At 47.3% G+C, this 18,904-nt stretch overlaps 1 protein-coding gene across 3 annotated transcripts in view; it reads left to right on the top strand.

Moving 5' to 3' along the window:
• Positions 1-4,066: 4,066 nt before the first annotated feature.
• Positions 4,067-18,904, top strand: part of CPA5 (carboxypeptidase A5) — a 32,509-nt gene continuing 17,671 nt past the window's right edge. Inside the window, exons 1-7 of one of the 3 annotated variants that reach the window (XM_082692679.1) lie at positions 4,067-4,187; positions 5,299-5,460; positions 11,500-11,910; positions 14,463-14,522; positions 15,032-15,243; positions 16,468-16,549; positions 17,579-17,713. In XM_082692679.1, coding sequence (XP_082548805.1) covers positions 15,128-15,243; positions 16,468-16,549; positions 17,579-17,713 — 333 coding nt within the window. In that variant the 5' untranslated portion in view covers positions 4,067-4,187; positions 5,299-5,460; positions 11,500-11,910; positions 14,463-14,522; positions 15,032-15,127. Of the gene's footprint in view, positions 4,188-5,298; positions 5,461-11,499; positions 11,911-13,419; positions 14,523-15,031; positions 15,244-16,467; positions 16,550-17,578; positions 17,714-18,904 lie in introns of those variants that run through there. The other 2 variants (XM_082692681.1, XM_082692680.1) reach the window with 2 other exon arrangements.

Genomic DNA, 18,904 nt, shown 5'->3' with positions numbered 1-18,904 from the left:
GAAATTCTTGCATATAAACAACAGGAGACAGAGGAGAATGTTTACAGCAACGCTGTTCCTAATAGCAAAAACTGAAAAATAATCCGAAAGTCCACCAGTGGGAGAATGGGTAAATAAAGTATGGTATTTTCACACACCGAAATATTATACAAGAGTCAGAACAAAATTTAGTATGATCTCCTTTCTAGAAAGTTCCAAATAACTAAACAAAATGCAAGTAATAATTCCCTTTCAGGAAGCCATACAAACTTTGAAAAAATTGTAGGGAAAGGGAAGAAAGATAGGATACATGCTCAGACCCCTTTTCCTGTTCAGTGTACCGATTCCCAGCTGCTGGGAGCGTTAGCTGGCAGCAGCTCAAGGCTCCCTCCCTCTCTGGAGAATTGCAGTTAGCCAAATAGGGGCTGACTCACACAGGAAGCTATGCACTTGTTTTCCCTATATCACCTCCCCAAATGTCAGCCAAGGCCTGACTAACTTGGGGGCACAAACAGCTAATCTTTTGCCTCAATGTAGGGTCACACTGTGGTGCAATGTGGGCTCCAGAGCTCTGAATACCTTTTCCAGCTGATTCCACATCCTTCCTTAGCTTCCCCACCCCCCCCCATCCTGTCCTGCTTCTCAAACCCCCCCTTTCCTGAGAACTCCCTCAAAAAAAAAAAAAAAAAAAATCACCTAAACAAAATCCTTTCTCAGGCTCTACTTCTAGGAAAATGGACTTAAGACAACAGGAAATGAAGAGCCTGGCATTCTGAGTGATGATTCCCTTGGATGGGGAGAGGCGGGGGATGAGATAGGGACCAGGGCCCTATGGTTAGATTCAGGTTCTGTTTTTTCCAGGAATTTATGACCTTATTGTTGGCGGGGGGTGGGGGGGACTAATTCAGTAGCTAAATAAATCATAAAAGAGGGCCATGCATGGGTCAACGATAGCCAAGGATTATGATTAACCTAGTTGTCTGTACCTGAAATCCAGTTTTAAAGATGTTTATAAAGGTACGGATTTGAACACAGAAATGTTTTCTTATTCAGTATGCATTTACTGAACGTCTAGTTGTGCCAGCAACAGTTTTAGATGCTGGCAAGGCCCTGGCAAACAAGAAGGCAAAATTCCTTCTTGCATGGAATTTCATTGTTGTTGGAGAGACAGAAAGTACTCAAGAAAACAAATTAAAAATTTTTAATTTGGTTAATGAGAGCTGCCATAAATAACAGAAAAACAGGCTGCTGGAAGGACAGAGATGTATGGTGGAGGGGCCTCTCGATTGGGAAAATTCGAGAAGACGGTGTTTGGGCTGTGGTATAAAATTTTTCTTAACTCTCTTTTTTGCATTCTTTTTGGACTCCCCAAACCATATGAAAAAATGTAGGCTAGATGTTATAATGCACATTTTATAGGCAGAAGATCTCTCAAGAGCAGTGTGTCTCTTCCCCAAGACAAGTAATTACTATTTTCTGTTCTCTAAGTGAAGACCCCACCGAGAAAAAGAAAACTTGAGCCATGAACATTCATGGACACAACTTAAATTTCTAAGACACACTTAAGCTTGGAAGGCTTTTGTACCTCATCAAATAAGTCTTTACAGAATTTTCCACTATTAAGGACACCAATGAGCATGGAAAAGGGACAATCTGTTAATGATGGAAGTATTTTGAGTTCTCTCTCTCTCTCTCTCTCTTTTTTTTTTTTTACAACACTGGGGGTATAATGGGGTTTGCTGAGTCATCCCCAAATCTTACACCCAGTCTTGTTGGGGTCCAAAAACAGACCTCGGTGACATGACTGACAGGATGAGGGATACAGTCCATGGCTATCAATGGGACTAGCTGTCATCTCTGTGCTGTCAGCTTGAAACCAGAACCACCGATGGAACTGCAATCACTTGGAAGCTGACACACAGACCACATCCACTTCTGTCTTCTGGTTTGTAGATGGCAAGGAGTGGGAGGACAACCCAACTCCTTTGCTTGGCCATATGTCCTTGATTCCTTGATGGAATCTCTGGGAGCTCCAGTTTCCTCATATTTAAAATGAGAACAATGGGAGTATTTACAATAGTGTCTTGAGAGTATTCAGCAAGCTGATGTGTTCAAGTATGGAGTACCTTACCTGGCAGGAGCAGTTCTCAGTGTGTGTTAGCCTGAATCATTTCTCTCACCAAGTGGTGGACAATTCCTTCATGAATCAAATGATTGGTGTTTCCCCTAATGTCCTTTAGATTTTTCATATGACTTAATGACAAAAGTCTCAACAGTTCACAGAAAAGCACTTGTTGGATGCAAAGTCATTTTTAGTATTATTTGGGTTTTGAAATATTGGGGTTCTGTCTCTGGGAGCTTTCCCATGTTAAGTAGATATTGATGCCCCTTTACTGGGTTAATACAAAGAATTATTGCCTGAAGCCTTCACAGGTCCAGCTTTCAAGCACAACCATGTCAAGTCTATGGGGTCACCTTAGATTTTTACGGGGCCCGGGAAGACCCCACTGTAAACTTCTTGCAAGTGAAGTTGAGGGTATGTTCCAGCTCTGGGATATTCTATGGAAGTTGCCCTTGTTTTATGTCACAATACTAGGATCAACTATGAAGAATCATTTGTATTATCATCGTCATCCTTATCTTTCTGTTTGATGAGTTCTGGACTTTTGCCAAATCAGACAGCTTGCAAAATAAATTCATTCTACTATTTGTATTGAGCCTTAAATCATGAACACCAGCTGTTTCTTGTATTTGAAGTAAAGCTCCAGGTGTCCTGGGGGCATCCAGAGAGCACAGTTTTTTCCTCCTCCTTGATGTATGGGTACTGCGGGGGAGCTGGGCAACTTGTTCCTTTAATGCAAAAAGTGAATCTCATGGTTTTGTGTGTGTGTTTTTTTCTTTCTTCCTTCCTTTCTTTCTTTCTTTTGGTATCTCCTACAAGGTCAAGCTCAACATCTGATAAATATTTGTTGATTTGATTTGCTGCAGGGGCAGTGAGTTAACAATTGTATAAACCATACTCTCAACAAGTTAGGGCAGCAGGAAAAGAGTACTTTTTCGAACCAATTGGTGGAATTCTGGAAAACAGTTTGGAATGCATGTGCCTAAGTTCTAAGACAGAGCATAAATTAAACCTTCAGAGATAAGAAAGACTTGATATTGGTTTCATTGCTTGCATTTTTGTAATGATTTATAGCTTCAAAATGCCTTTATAGATATTGGATAATTAAATTATCACAAGCACCTGGTGATATACATGGGCTGGTTGCTACTACTGTCCCTGTTTCACTGATAAGGACTCCGAGTTTTAAAGAGGCAGATAGCATGCCCTCTAGCCTGTCTGGTCTCACCACCCTGTATTATCTTCCTGGCTCCCGGAACCTTTGTTTCCAGTTTTGTGGATGAGAGGTGCTGTAAGGAGGAAACAGGAGCCCAGGTCTCCCTCTCTAGCGGCCACTGCTGGCCCATGATGACCACAATGGAGGAGTGTTTTGTGTGTTTCCTGTGGGTCTGCCCTTCCTGGGCCTAAGCCCGAGTTTGCCATCCGGGGTGGACTTGGAATTAACGAATGAATGTTTTACTTATTATGAAACATCCGGAATGGACCCCAAAGCCTATTTTCATCCTTTAGACTTTTATGCCCTTTCATAGGGATTAGACAAACCATAGGACCCACCAACCCCACCTTTAACTATTAGCTTCTCAAAATTTCCAAATTTTTGGATGACAAAATAGATATATTTACTTTCTTGAGTATTTAAACAACTTGGGCTAACCTTAGGAAACTGTTGACCCAGATAGGGGGCTCATCATTTTCTCGAGGTGCGACCCAAGATTTATTCTTTGGGACCCCCAGGACCTAAGCATCCATGGGTGCGTCATAAGGAGACAGTGCGTGAGTACCTCGAGCAGCGTCAGTTTCATGCCTGATCTGGAAGCGGCCTGGTGTCTTCTTTCCACTTAGGTAAGTGTCTGAGGCTCTCTCCCTTCCTCAGCTCCAAGGACATTGCCATGGCATTGTTCTTTTCTGACGGATGTGGGAAACACAGAGGTCAGAGAAAGCAAAGCCCTTCTGCTCCAGTTTCAGCAAATCTCTATTAGAAAACTTTGAGACGCCAGGCCCCGTGGAAGAGGAAGGATGGTGATCTATCGTGTCATTGTGAGGTGGTATTTCTAGAGCTCTGTCAGAGGCGGCTGTTGGTGAACAGGTATTAACTTGTGAAGGAGGCAAGTGAAAGAAGAATGCACCAGATCTTCCTTCCCTCCCTTTTGCCCCAGGGCCATCGGTTGGATCAATATTTAAGGGGCATGTTTCTCTGTGTCCTCAGGCTCCCTGGTGCCTGGCAGGTCTAGGGGCCTTCCATTTGCTCTGGAAAATAAGTGAGGGCCTTGTGGAGCCAGAATGATACTGGATCAAGATGGATAGTGGATACGTTGCTATGTTGGGGAAGGCCTGGTGAGAGTAGCATTGGCCCTGGAAGAGAGTGTTCCCCTCTTTGCCAGGGCTACAGGATGGTAGAAGGGTGTAGATGCCGGCTCCAAGGACTCAGAGGCCAATGGCACCATGACCTTTAGAAATGAAACCAGCAGGGACTCCTGGGTAACAAGCACACTCAGTTAAGCGTCTGACTCTTGGTTTCTGCTCAGGTCGTGATCTTGGGGTCTTGAGATAAAGTCCGATGTGGGGCTCCACTCTCAGCAGGGAGTGACTCTCAGCATCTTGAGATTCTCTCCATCTCTCTCTGTGTGCCTCCCCTTGCGCTCTCTCTCCATTAAATAATCTTACAAAAAACAAAAACAAAAACCGAAATGAAACCGGAGACTAGGAAAAGGCAGTCCAGAGCTATTTCCCTTAGTCCCAATAGAGAGAGAAATAATAACAAGTTGATCAATGTTTTCCTGAGTTGCTCAGACCTGATGGGGCTTTTGTTCCAGCAATGTCGGGATTTTCCTTTTTATTTCTCTGACACTTGGATCCAGATTTGTGAACCCTTCCCTAACTGTTCCCTTCATCAATATATGAGCAACATATGGTCCAGAGTGAAGTTGTTGCTTAGGATTTAATGGCCTGCCTGTGTTCTTCTTCTTCTTCTTCTTCTTTTTTTTAAAGATTTATTTGTCAGAGAGAGAAAGAGCACAAGCAGGGGGTAGCAGCAGGCAGAGGCAGAGGGAGAAGCAGGCTTCCCACTGAGCAAGGAGCCCAATGTGAGACTCAATCCCAGGACCCTAGGATCATGACGTGAGCCAAAAGTAGCCACTTAACCAACTGAGCCACCCCAGTGTCCCACCTACCCTGTGTTCTAAATTTCCATTTTTCAGGAGTCTGTCGAACAGCTTCTCATGATCTCAACACCCAGGATGTATCTGTGGTTCTGAGGAAGGACAGGCTTCACTCCTCTTACAAGACCCACTTCTAAAAGCAGACTGCCTTCTCCTTCATATGTGATAAATTCTGGAACACGTATGTACATAAAGCCCAAGGTATGAAAATCTCACAGTAGACACAGGCTGTGATTAGAAGTATACTCCCAGGGAGACAGAACCTTTCTACTCAGAGTTGAATGCTGACATCAGGCTCTAGCGGGGAGCTCGTCAGCATCCCTGGCCTTGCTCTGACCTACTGGATCAGAATCGACATCAGACGTGATTCCCAGGTCATTCATGTACCCAGCAAAGTATGGGAAGCGCTGAGCTAAACATGAATGTGGCTAATTACACCTCCCCTCATCATCTTTTGGACAGGTGGACTCTACCCTGCCCATAGAGAAGAATCACCTGGGGGCTTTTGTGATTACTGATTCTTGGATTCCATCTCAGATCAGTTAAAACAATGTCTGGACTTTGATTCAGTAACAATCTGCCCAGATACTGCTCATGGACAGCCAAGGCTGAGGACTACTATTTTAAGCCCAATTTCCAGTGCCATGTCCCCAGTGTTTGACACATGAGTCGGGAGACGATTCTCCATGGATCTTTCACATTTCTGCATGTCCAGGTCATACCAGATGAGAAGAATAGAAATCATTAGAGGTTTCAGGTTCCCACCTACTGCCTTGTTCAGGTGTCATCAGGCCCCCTTTGTGGAAAACGGGGCCCAAGGTACTGGCACAAATATGGATATGGCCGTAAATCATTAAGTCCTTTGTCTCTGGGCTGGGATTTTTGTTTCTTCCACCAGCATTCATGAAATTGTGGCAAGTTCACATATTAGCTTCCAGGTAGAGATGAATCTTCAAGCGGTCACAGTTCTGGACAACATCTTTTATAGTTTTGCTCTTCTCCTGCCTAAATCAATACCTCGTTACCTGGGTGGGCCCGGTGAATGTCCGAGTGAGGCTGTTTCCTTCCAGAAAATCTACCTCCATCTTTAGCTCAGTCGCATCAGGCTTATTTCAATTGTTTGATCACAGGCACTAATAATTTTAGTTTATATTTTGTACTAATTTTTACGAAATATGGGCAAAATGCAAAAAACCTGCTGTTTAGATGAAACCAAATAAGGTGAGAAGCTACATTGGCAAGCAATTCTCTCACGCCCGCCCACAGTCTTATTGTTGTACAAAAGTCTGCTGTGGTGGAAGAGACTGGATTCGGTATACACAGGGAATGGCGCCGCATAATGGATGTCAGTCAAAGAAGGCATGAAGTTCGCACAGACCCAAGCACTCATTTTAAAATTCTTGATCCCAACAGCCTGCCAGAGGAAGGCGTTCTGACTCTGGGCAACGAAAAGGAACAGTGATGATTAAAATCCCCACCACACATCAGATTCCCAAAAGACAACCTTGATCATAGCAGTGCTTAAAAAATAGCTTCTCCCCGAAATACATTGATTTCAAAGATAGTGAAATTCTTCAATATGTCAACATTGATTTAAATAAATGTTAATTAAAAACTTTTGCCATCTGACACAATGTGGGAGGAGAAGCACTTTTCGAAACAAAAGCATGAGATTGTGAGGCTTTTTTCAAAATAAATCAGTCCCTGAGCAGTAGACCAACATTTTTTTTTAAAGATTTTATTATTTATTTGACAGGCAGAGATCACAAGTAGGCAGAGAGGCAGGCAGAGAGGAGGAAGCAGGTGCCCTACTGCAGAGAGCCCAATGCGGGGCTCGATCCCAGGACCCCGGGATCATGACCTGAGCTGAAGGTAGAGGCTTTAACCCACTGAGCCACCCAGGTGCCCCAGGCCAACATCTTTTAGATGTTTTTTCATCCTGCACTCCCATAATGAAAAAATTGTTAACGTGTCACATCCAACATACGTCATTACTTATTTATAAATTCTGGGCAAATACTGTTGTACTCATTGTATATTTTATAAAAAACAAACAAAAATTGAAATAAAAGGATGTCTGGGTAGCTCACCCCAGATCTTCACCCCAAGATCACCACCTCAACAGAAGCCAAGAGTTGGACACACAACTGACTGAGCCACCTAGGCGCCCCAATGAACTATATTTTTAAATGTAAAAAAGACAATTCCATGAGAACTCTTGCTCTATCATATCTTGTGGTCCCCCAAACCTATTATGATTTACTTTTGGCCCTTTCCAGAAAGATTTTGCCATCCCTTGACAGGGAAAGCATGTGGGTTACATTCTCTCTCTTCCACGTGGTTGGGACTCCCTAAGCTCCCCACAGGGCCGAACAGGTGGCTCTCCGCCCCAAGGGGCTGGTCCTGGTTATAGATGCATCCCTTGGCTTGCAGACGCCCTTCCTCCAAAGAGTGAGAAATGGCTTCTTGGGTGGTGGTTGCCAACCCTCCATGTTGCTGAGGACAGGCTCTTGGGCCGTGGTCTTGGGCATCTCACAGTCATCATTAGCTGGGTTCTAGTGGCCAGTCCCTCAGCCACAATGTGGTGAGAACTGTGGGCTGAGACCAGAGCATGTCACCGGGCAAAGCTTCGGTCCCATAGAGGCTAGGTGGAAGCAGGTGGGAGCTTGGGGTTCCCTTGGTGGGTGGCTGGCCCAGTGGGGAAGAGAGTGGGTATAGTGCATCTGGGAGGAGGCCAGCTGGGTGCCCTGTTGAAGGCAGCCATGTAGCAGAGGGTGGCCGATGAAGCTGTCACCAACAGCTTGGCCTAGGTTTAGTGATGGACACCAGTCCAGGGGGAAGGGAAGGCAAGACCCTGGTATTGGAAAGCTGCCCTTGAGGAGTACACCAAGTGAGGTCTTTGGCTGTGGGTGGTGGGAATGGGGTCTAGGAACTAAAAATGGGGAGCAGAACAAAGTTTTAGGAGCTCTGAGCGGTGGATACAGAGCTGGTGGTGCAGGGAGGGGTGAAGGCCTAGGTGAAGGCCAAGTTTTCCAAGCTCCCCACGCTCCCCAAGCTTTGGGCAGTCATTGGAATGAGGGAATCAACAACTCAGGCAATAGGTAGGTAGGTTGTGGGCAGTGACCTGGGGCTCCTGGGTCACGTGGGTGAGGATGACACAGCTCCAGCCCACAGGGTGATTGTTTGGTTAGACTGACACTGGCAAACAGGCAGCGTCTACACAGTGGGTGAGAGGGCAGGGAGGCACAAGGCGTGAGCAGCTAAATTGAAAATGTGGTTGGCCGGCTATGACTTCCCCTGGGGGGGTGGCCCCGGTGTCGGTGTCGGATTTGGAATGATGAAGTGGATTTGGAAACTCCAGAGAAGCCTTAACCACCTTTTGGTGGGTTATTGCTTTCTTGGATTCTCATTACTCCATTTCCTCGGAAAGCACCTGTCTGGCTTATTTCTGGAAGGTGGGATAAGCCTGTTTTGTGTTAATTAAATCACATTTTGAGTGTACCGGGAGAGCCGGCTATGTTAAGAAACTGTGGTAAATCCTCTTGTTAATCAAAGAATCCTTTTGTAATGTGAATGATGACACTCCTGTTTCTCTGTGTTTTCAAATTACATTTGATATATTTATTTCCATTAAACACCCAAAGGGGACTTTTGGAAATCAAACATAATTTAGTTTGGGAATTTTATTTGTAAATATTGGAGCACCTCATGCCGTCTCGGGAGACCCTCAGGGAGGTTCCCAACCAAAGTGGGAATTAATACCTTTAATGAAGAGGGATTCAGGGCAAGAATCAGATTCCCTGCAGCCTCCCCACCTTGCTTTGGCGGGTTAACTCCTTCGTGTCGTTACCTAACTCAGCTCAAACAATACCTTTATTTGAGCTTTAGTGTTTTTGTGTGGTAACATAGGCATCGTGTGAAACTCAAGTGTCCAGTTTAGTAGCTTAAGTACATTCACATCATTGTGCGACCCTCAGTTCCATCTGCTTCTGGAATTTCTTCATCTTCCTCAATGAAACAGTCCCAGTGAGACGTTAATTCCTCTGTTGTCCCCACCAGCCCCTAGAAGCCACCCTTCTGTTTTCTGTCTCCGTGCATTCAACTACTCTAGGTATCAAATGCTGCTGTTTATTTATTTAGAGAACACGATGCGGGGAGGGGCCGAGAGAAAGGAAGAAAGAGAATCTCAAGTAGGTTCCACTCCCAGCGCGGGGCTCAATCTCATGACCCTGAGAGCATGACTCAAGCTGAAATCAAAAGTCGGACGCTTACCTGACTGAGCCACCCCGGATCCCTAAACTTCACTTTTATTTTAATCGGTCATACGGTACAGTGTTTAAAGAGTCACATAATTTCAGAAGACTTGTTATAAAAAGCAGCCGAACCTTCCTTCTTCCTCCCCACGTCTTGCTCTCCAGCGACAGCCATACTGAATTCTTTCAGGCTTGACGTTCACATCCACAGATCAAGGGAAGGTGCTTATGTTGCTCCTTCTTGATTGTTCTGTTTTAGGCATTTTCTATTGATTTCTCGCTATAAAAAATAAGAATTAAGTTTCCCGTAATTCTTTTGAAATATGTTTTATTATGAAGCATAGGATACATACGAGAGTCTTCCATAGCCTGTTAAAAATAAAATATTACTTGTTCAGCTTAAGAACAAGATGGGGGAGGGAGGCGGCACCTGGGTGGCTCAGTGGGTTAAGCCTCTGCCTTCAGCTCGGGTCATGAGCTCAGGGTCCTGGGATCGAGCCCCACATGGGGCTCTCTGCTCAGCGGGGAGCCTGCTTCCCTCCCTCTCTCTCTGCCTGCCTCTCTGCCTACTTGTGATCTGTCTGTAAAATAAATAAAATCTTAAAAAAGAAAAAAAAAAGAAAAGAAAAAGAACAAGACTGGGCACTGTTAACAAGCCTGCATGTGCCCCTCCTTATGATCCCTTCTCTTTTCCAGATGAATCCACTAATCTGTGCTAATAATTTCCTTTTCCTCATAATTATCCTGTGTGTACATATTCCCAAACAATCTATTGTTGAGTGTTACCTGTTTGTGAATGTAAACATGTAAATGGAAACATATGGTATATTTTGATTTTGCTCCTTTCACTCAGTTTTGCGGTTCTGAGGTTTGTCCCCTGGATGGATGTGACTACAGCTCATTCGTTCCCTCTGTTCTCTTGTGTTTGGTATGAATACGACTACACCTTCGTTCGTCCAGCTTGTCCTTGTAGCTGGTGCTCATGAGCTAGAGATTCTCCAGGCCCCGTAGGCGGGAGTGGGATTGTCAGGACATAGGGTGTACGGTACCTTTTCAAGTTCACTAGATAACAACAGCTCGTGGTAATCTCACCAATTTAAACTTCCACCAAGAGTGGCGAGAGAGATCACTTGTGAGTGCTTTGCTGTGAAATGGCCTTGCATATGTTTGACCCGTGCAAAGAAATGAATGCACAGATGTTCTTTCTATAGCATGGATAGCAAGGGCTTACTGGTTTTGGGTATCATAAATATGTCTTCTCAGTTTGAAGTCGGCTTTCTTCTTTTTAAGATTTATTTATTTGACACACACACACAGAGAACAAGCAAGGGGAGCAGCAGGCAGAGGGAAAAGCAGGCTCCCCACAGAGCAGGGAGCCCGACGTGGGGCTTGATTCCAGGACTCTGGGATCATGACCTGAGCTGAAGGCAGACACTTAACTGACTGAGCCACCCAGGTGCCCCTGAAGTCGGTTTTCTATTCTCCGTCAAGGACTTTTTTTTTTTTTTTAAAGATTTTATTTATTTATTTGACAGAGGGAGAGAGATCACAAGTAGGCAGAGAGGCAGGCAGAGAGAGAGGGGAAAGTAGGCTCCACACTGAGCAGAGAGCCTGATATGGGACTCGATTCCAGGACCCTGAGATCATGACCTGAGCCGAAGGCAGAGGCTTAAGCCATTGAGCCACCCAGGCGCCCTCTGTCAAGGATTTTAAGAACAGAAGTTCTTAAAATTTAGTTTAGTTTTATTGGTTTTATCCATTTTGCCCTTTATGGGAAGGGCGTGTTCTTTTTATGTTCTTTTTTTTGTTATTTCTTATTTACAAAAATTATTCCCTATCCCAATGTCAGGAAATATTCTCTATGTTACAGTTCCAAGTGTGTTACAGTTTTGCCTTTTACATGTGAGCATTTTAATCTACCTGAAATTGATTTTTATATGTGGTGCAAAAGGGATTTCATTCCATTTTTTCTCATTTCCATCTACAGTCGTTCCAGAAACATATACTGAATAGCCAGTCTACTTCACAGTGATCTGATGGGCCAAAGTCTGCAAAAAATGAAGACCCCAATATGCTTGGGTCTGTTTCTGCACTCGATTTGTCTATCTGTGCCAATACTATAGCGTCTTTGTAATATGTTTTAATGGATTCTGTAGGAAGTCTTCCCACTCTGATCTCGGGATTATCTTGACAATTAGGATGTGTGGTTGTTTGTGTTTTGTTTTGTTTTTTGTTTTTTGTATACATGTTTATCAGCTTGTGAAATTTTGTGGAACTGTTGGGCTTTTGAAGGCAATCACCTTGCATCTCTGGGTCTGTTTGGGATGGCCGAAGAGTCAGCACAGGAAGCTAAACCGGCAGAACATCCAAGACAAGAAGATCTTCAAAGCAACCGGGGGTAAGAAAAGATCACCTGCTAAAGAACAGTGAATAGACTAGTTGATTACCTTTGAACAGGACAAATGGAAACCAGAAGACTGTGGGAGAATGTTTCCAATGTGTTGACAGTGAAACGATAACCAACCTGGAATGGATATCCAGTTAAACTCTTTTAAGAATGAAAGCAAATTAGGGGTGCCTGGGTGGTGTGGTCGGTCAAGCCTTGGGCTCTCGGTTTTGGCTCAAGTCATGATCTCGGGATCATGAAATCAAGCCCCACTTTGGGCTCCATACTCAGCACGGAATCTGCTTCAGATTCTGCCTCCTTCTCCCTACCCCTACCGCTTGTGCTCTTTCCCTGCTTTCCACCAAACAAATAAATAAATCTTAAAAAAAAAAAAAAATGGCTTGCAGGGCACCTGGGTGGCTCTGTCAGTTCAGTGTCTGCCTTTGGCTTAGGTCGAGATCCCAGGGTCATGGTCCCAGGGTCCTGGGATGGAGTCCCGCATCAAGCTCCCTGCTCATAGGGGAGCCTGCTTTTCCCTCCACCTGCTGCTACCCCTGCTATGCTCTCTCTTGTTCTTTCTCTGACAAACAAACAAATAAACAAATAAATAAACAGAATGAAAACAAAAGAAAAACTTGCAAACAAATAAGAACAAAGAACATCACTAAAGGAAAGTTTCAAAAGATCTACTTCAAGCAGAAGGAAAATGACCCTAGATTTTAGGCATATTCTCCTAGGGAGGCAGATCAGGAATTGGGCTGGAGAGAACCCCTCAGGGGGTAAAATTTGCTTACCATTGAGGTGTCTGGCTTTTACACCTTTTTGGGATCTGTAGATTTTTACTCTCCTGCCAACTCAACTTTTAAAAGTCATTATAGATACGTTACCCAACATTTTCATTGTTTCATGTGGGCAGGATTGTTTGGGCTTGTAAACCCCTCACCTGCAGGAGATAAAATTCCTCCAACAGATCTTTTCTAGAAGATTCTCCCTGTCTCCTCAGTCTGTATGGAGGCAGTGGTACCTGTCCTCATGGCACACTGGAACACACACACCTGTGATATTTTTACAATTATTTGCAAAATAATTGTACTTATTTAACTTACCCCATTAGAAACCTCAGGGCCAGGTCTGTATTGTTCTGTATTTTATTCCCACACGTTAGCAAGTGCCTGGCACATAGCAGAAATTCAGTAGACATTTACTGAGTAAATGATAGATGAATAATTAATTTTGAGTGAGAAGCCAATATTAGGTATTAAGGCAAGCACAGCCATGTGTCTCTGAGAGGCACTGCTCTGGGCTGGTGAATTCCCACAGAACTGTGCTGTGTAATGTGATAGCCATTAGCCACATGCGGCTATTTAAATTATTGAAATTAATTAAAATTAAATAAAATAAGATACTCCACCCCTCGGTCACACTGACCACATTTCAAGTGGCTAGTGGCTATCCCATCGGGCAGTGCAGACATAGAACATTTCCATTATCATAGAAAGTTCTATTGGAAGGGCTGCCGTAGAGTTCACAAGAGTTCTGAAGAACTCTTCTCTCTTCCTCTCTTTCTCTTTTGCTCTTGCTCTCGATCTTTCTCTCTCTCTCTCTCCCCACCCCTACACCAAAAAGACAGGGATAGTTGTCTTATTATTAGTGACTTAAGTGATGCTTTTGAACAAGAAGATGCTGGGTACTTTTGGTGACTAGTACCATCCCACTTTTTTTCTTCTAAATTCCCAAGCTATTGTTTACTAGAACACTCTTTTATTCTTGTTTCTACTAAAACCAAATGCTACTTGGGTGGAAAGCCTAATTGCTTTCTTTTCTAGGTCCTGAAACCCTTTGCTAATGTTTCTGTCTGAGAGTTCCCGAAGTCAGGGTTCTAGGAGAGTTTGGCATGTCTGAACAGCTGAACCCTGAAATAATGGAGTAGGTCAGGTGGGGGGTGGGAGCAGGGCATCCTGTCAATGAAAGAGCTCCCTTCTCCGCACACATGGCTGGTTAATTGGTCATTCTGGGAAAGGATGGATGGGGAGGGGGGCTTCTGAGAATCGCCGGTGACAGTTAAGTGGCCTTTTGTTGATGTCCTCTGCTGAACAACTTTGTTGGATTTTAGTCTCTGCTTTTCCTTGGCCTCCTGTGGATTTTCTGTTAGATTCGTTTACCATTCAGGCATCATCTTTCACTCTCCCCTTCCAATATGACTGCTTTGTGTGCTGGCCTCGGCTTTATTCCCGCTCTTCCCGGACCATAAAGGGGGCTGTGTGGGGCTTTGGCAGGACCGAGAAATTGACTCTGCCGTCTGTCGAGAACCATAATGATTGCAGTGACCTTGGTGTCTAGCAGAAAATGCACTACCTGTGCCGGCCTAGCAGCGACCGGCTGAAGACAGAGGAAAGGGAGTCTTTCCCGAATTCCTTCTCATGCTATGTACCTATTTGCTTGGTTCCCCTCTCCGTTCCCTTCTGTCCCCCTCCTTCCCACTGCCATTGGAGCCCTGACCTAAGTAAGGTTCAGCTGTGACTAAGCGTTAATGCTCGGAAATAATGATACATTCTATTTTGCAGGCCTGGCCAAGCCAGTTCACCCAAGCTGTCTCATCTAATACCCCCCCAGACCCCTGTGAGGTAGGGAGGGGAGGTATTATTAACCCCATTTTCCTGATGAGCAAACTGAGATTTAGAGAGATTAGGATAGTTGCTCTTGGTCTTTTAGATAGGAAGTGAGCACGTGGTCTCTGTCTCTAAACCCAGCCTTCTTTCCACGGCGTCCACACCCTTATGTGTGAGGAGGACGTGGCCCCGTGGCCCCGGGGGAAGTGTGAGTGGATGGGGAGGGCGAAGGAGAGCCAAAAGAAAAGAGTTCAATGAGGAGGGAGGAAAGGAGTGATTTCCTTGGGCCTCTAGCTGTTCTCATCTTTCTCGGAAATGGAGGATTTGATGTTCCCCAGAGGCTGGCCCAGCAAACCTCCAGGGAGGAAAGAAAGCCAAGAGCCTTGTCTTCCTCTTTCCCTCTTTCCTCTTCCCAGGAGGGGATTTGCCTAGCAGTGGGGAGGGGTGGCCCCAGCTCTCCCCAGGCCCTTCGTGTCGAGTCACACGTTGGGTCTCCCCAGAGAGAACCTAATGCCTATTCTCAGGCCGGACCTGCCGGCCTTTAGGTGCTGCATTGCCTTGAGGCCTGGGCCATGCCTGGGCACGAGGAAGGCCCCTGAAGCTCGCCTGAGGGAAGAAGCATGCAGGGCGCCCCTGGAGGAGGCCCGGGCCCTGGCCCATCCCCTGTGGACAGGTGGATGCTCGTGGTCTTCAGCTTTATTATGGCAACGGCTCTGGGCCAAATGAATTTCACAGGGTGAGTGGTTGCTCCACTGGGTGTGTGTGTGTGTGTGTGTGTGTGTGGCAGCTGTTGAGAGCTTGGGGACCAGGTGTGTGTGTGTGTGGGGAGAGGGAGGTGACTGCCCCACTGGGACCTGGCCAAGGCGGAGGGAGTTGGCACCTCGGTTCCCATTCAGGTCGGTCATCTCCCATGCCTGTGCTCAAGGGTGGGACAAGCGGCTGTATTATTGTCCCTCCCCACACTAGTTCTTCATCTGCGGCCCATGGGGAAGCTTTCAGGGCTTCCTGAACCCCCTGATTCTTGGTTATAGGTGAAGTTGTTGGCATATCTACTTTTTTTTTTTTCCTGGCGTAGGGGGAAAGTTTTATAACTTTTCTCTGGTTCTTAAGGAAGTTAGTAACCGCCAGAAGACTATGTCTCCCTACCCTAGAGACGAAGTATTGTCCTCCTGCAACTAAGGAGAAGCGTTAGTGTCTTACACCAGGCCCTCTAGGGACCTGTTTCTCAGCCTCCCAAAGCTCATGGCGGGTGACTACCCCATGGCATCCCCAGTATGGTGATCAGAGAGGGGGTCAGAGAGGGGCTTTGTCCTCCCCGCTATCAGAGCTAGCCAGGGAGGGAGACGGTGCCCTCCCAGACGGCAGACCCCAGAGGCCACAGGCAGGCTGCTGTCGTACCGCCTCGCAGTCCCTCCAGCGGGGTGGGAAGGGGCTCACCTTCCTCCCATAAGGTAGTGTCAGGCTGATCCTCCCTTCTGTGTCCTCGGGCTCTTGAGAGAAGGCCAGAGAGGGCCCAAGGTTTGGGCAGACCAAGGCCCTGGGCCCTTGTGTGAAGAGCCCTTGGGGCCACAGTTGGTCTCCCCTGCCCCCCTGGATCTATTCCTTCCTCCCCTTCGTTCCTTCTGTTCTCCATCCTCCTCCATTCCCCTGTAGAGCCTTTCCGGCTCTTCCTCCCTCTGTCCTGGCGCTGGGCTCATCTGTCTACAGCTGGGCGCTGTAGTCCCTTAGGTGGCCTGTCCTCAGGCTGGAGCGGCCCCTATCCCAGGCTGAAGGACTCCCCGCTATCAGAGGCGCGTGTGCTTCCCAGAGCTACATGTACTTCTACTCTGGGTCCTCTAGCCTCCAGCCTTTCTGCCAGGGGCCCTCGGCCTGGTGTCTTCTCACGCAGCCGCCTCCAAGCAGCCCAGCCTTCCAGGAGGCCCTCTCCGCAGCTCCCTCTGTCTTCCCTCTGTCTTTCCAGAGACCAGGTTCTTCGAGTCCTGGCTAAAAATGAGAAGCAGCTTTCAGTTCTCAGGGATCTGGACGGCCTGAAGCCCCAGAAGGTGAGGACTCCTCAGGGCTGAGGAACACATTCTGCACTCTCTCAGAGTGGCTTTGCCCCTTCAGCCCCCCTCCTGCTCCCCACACCCCAAGCCTGCCCGCCAAACAGCTCCGCCAAAGAGCACAACACTGTGGAAAATCAAATTCTCTTCAGGAAAGGTTGGGAACACTCACCCAGAAGGTTGGGTGGTCCTTCTTGGCTTTCTCCTCTGTCCTAGATGGGGGGCTGTAGGGCAGACCCATCGGGGGCCACTTTGCAAGGGACTGGAACACCCTAAAGCCACAGAGGAAGCAATAGGTCCCTGGGTGGGCTGCCATGCCGAGTGTAGCCTGGACACATCTGTTTCCCAACTGAAATGGCTTTAGCTTGGCAAACCTGTGTTTTATTTGGGTTCGTCCCTGTCAGGCTGAGCATTTGTTTCCGAGAATATTGTCCTCTGCAAGTACTCCACCATGGAAAACATTTTCTTCAACCGTTAGGTTAGAAGGGTTATGTTGGAGGCCTCTTGAAACAAACATATTTCTGGGGGTAGCCTGGAGCCCTTGTCCGGAGCCTTTGTTTGCGTACCTCTCTCTCCCCCAGGACTTTAGAACAGCTCTCTCTGTTTTATAAATTGGGAAAGAGACGTCGCATTCAAATGACGTGGGAATCCGGATCAGGTGCTCCTCACCTCTCCTGGACTTAGGGGCAGTGAGGCCTTCCTCTTCTGACCAGGGTTCTTGTCCATATTCATGTCCCACACAACGAGCTGTCTCGCTCTTGGCAACTGTGTGGGGCTCTTGGGGTTCAGGTGAAGTTGCAGTGTGTGGGTGAGGCTGAGAGAGGAGGCGGGGCTGGGAATTACAGAGGGAGGCTCAGTTTGGGGGGTTTGTTTGCTCCCATCTTTCCGCTAGGCCTTAGGAACTGGGGCCCTTTTAACCGTGTAAGAGAAGGCAACCACCTGGCTACTTAAGGTGCCTACCGAATCGTGAATAAGGACATGCGAGCAACATGTCTGTTCTCCTTTCCTCTCCTTTCCTTTGTGACCAAGGTGGACTTCTGGCGTAGCCCAGCCAAGCCCAGCCTCCCTGTGGATATGAGAGTTCCTTTCTCAGAACTGAAAGACATCAAAGCTTACCTGGAGTCTCATGGCCTTGCCTACAGCATCATGATAAAGGACATCCAGGTGAGGTCCTGCCCCAGGGCTGCGGCTAGGGCCCCACCTTCCACATGGCTTTCTGGTTTGGGCCTGACGAGGAGGAAAACAAGCCGGGGCTAACAGTGGTCATCTTGTTTCTAGAGTTCCATCTGCGTTCTTGTGAACTGGCTGTGGAAGGAATGAACTCTCACACTTCTCAGAGAATATTTAAATCTAGGACAGAGTCCACGCGGCGGGGCGGGGTGGGGGGTTCTCCTAGTGTGGGAATGGCAGTCACTTGCCGGGGAGTCCTCTTGGGGAGGAATTAGCCGCTCGCAGCCGAGGAGGAGAGTTGGGGGGAGGAAGGCCGGAAGGAGGAAGTAGCTCAGGTCTTTCCTAGGCACAAGGAGTAGGCAGCACTGGACGGCTCTCTTGGCCTTTCTGACCGTCCCTCCTGTCCTGGTGGTGTCTCAGCCATCCTATACCAGAGAGTCCCTTCACTCCAGACAAGCGGCAAGAGGTGAATGAGACTAACTGTGGGCCCGCTGTGGCCTCCCTCCCAAAGCCAGTACCGAAAGGCTCTCAGTCCCGGACACCTCTCCCAGGCAGGGTGCTCCCAGGGGGACCGCAGACCTGGCCCGGGGGAGGGCAGAGGGAGCCTTCCTCGGGGCCATGCCAACTCCCCACCCCCACTGCTCCGCACATCTGACAGTGTCTTTTCTGGACATCATGGCATTTTTGTTTCCACTCTTCTGTCTTCAAGGCTCTCCCAGGTAGCCTCCTTCCTCAAGCCGATCTTGTGGGCACCATGTGCTGGTTAGGCCTCCCCGGCTGCCCCCCTCTGCCGTTGGGTACCTGTAGGAGCGTAGCCACCTAGATTCTCCCCCGGCCCCGCTGTGCCGCAGCTACTCTCTGAGGGCTCCCAGTGTGGGAACAGTCTCCGGGCGCCCACACTTGACACTGGTGCCGAGGGATAAGAGCCCTGGGGGCATTCCTTTCCCATGTGAGCCCGGGGGCTGGGTCCCTTAGGTCCCTTCAGAAACCTTGACCCCCCCCCCCCCCCCGTGCTGGCTGCTCAGCGCGCAGGGCTGGGCTCTTTCTCTAATTCCCCACGAACCAAAATGGGGACACTCCCGCAGACAAGACAGGGTACCACATCGAAAGAAACAGCACTCGATTCTCATTTTTAGCCCAAGCCTGAATTTTGAAGTTTGCATTTCCCTGCTTCTGCTGGGCCCT

The sequence above is a fragment of the Mustela nivalis genome, assembly GCF_964662115.1.
Source record: "Mustela nivalis genome assembly, chromosome: 12".
In the NCBI taxonomy this organism is placed as follows: Eukaryota; Metazoa; Chordata; class Mammalia; order Carnivora; family Mustelidae; genus Mustela; species Mustela nivalis.
This window is presented reverse-complemented; position numbering and strand designations above follow the sequence as displayed.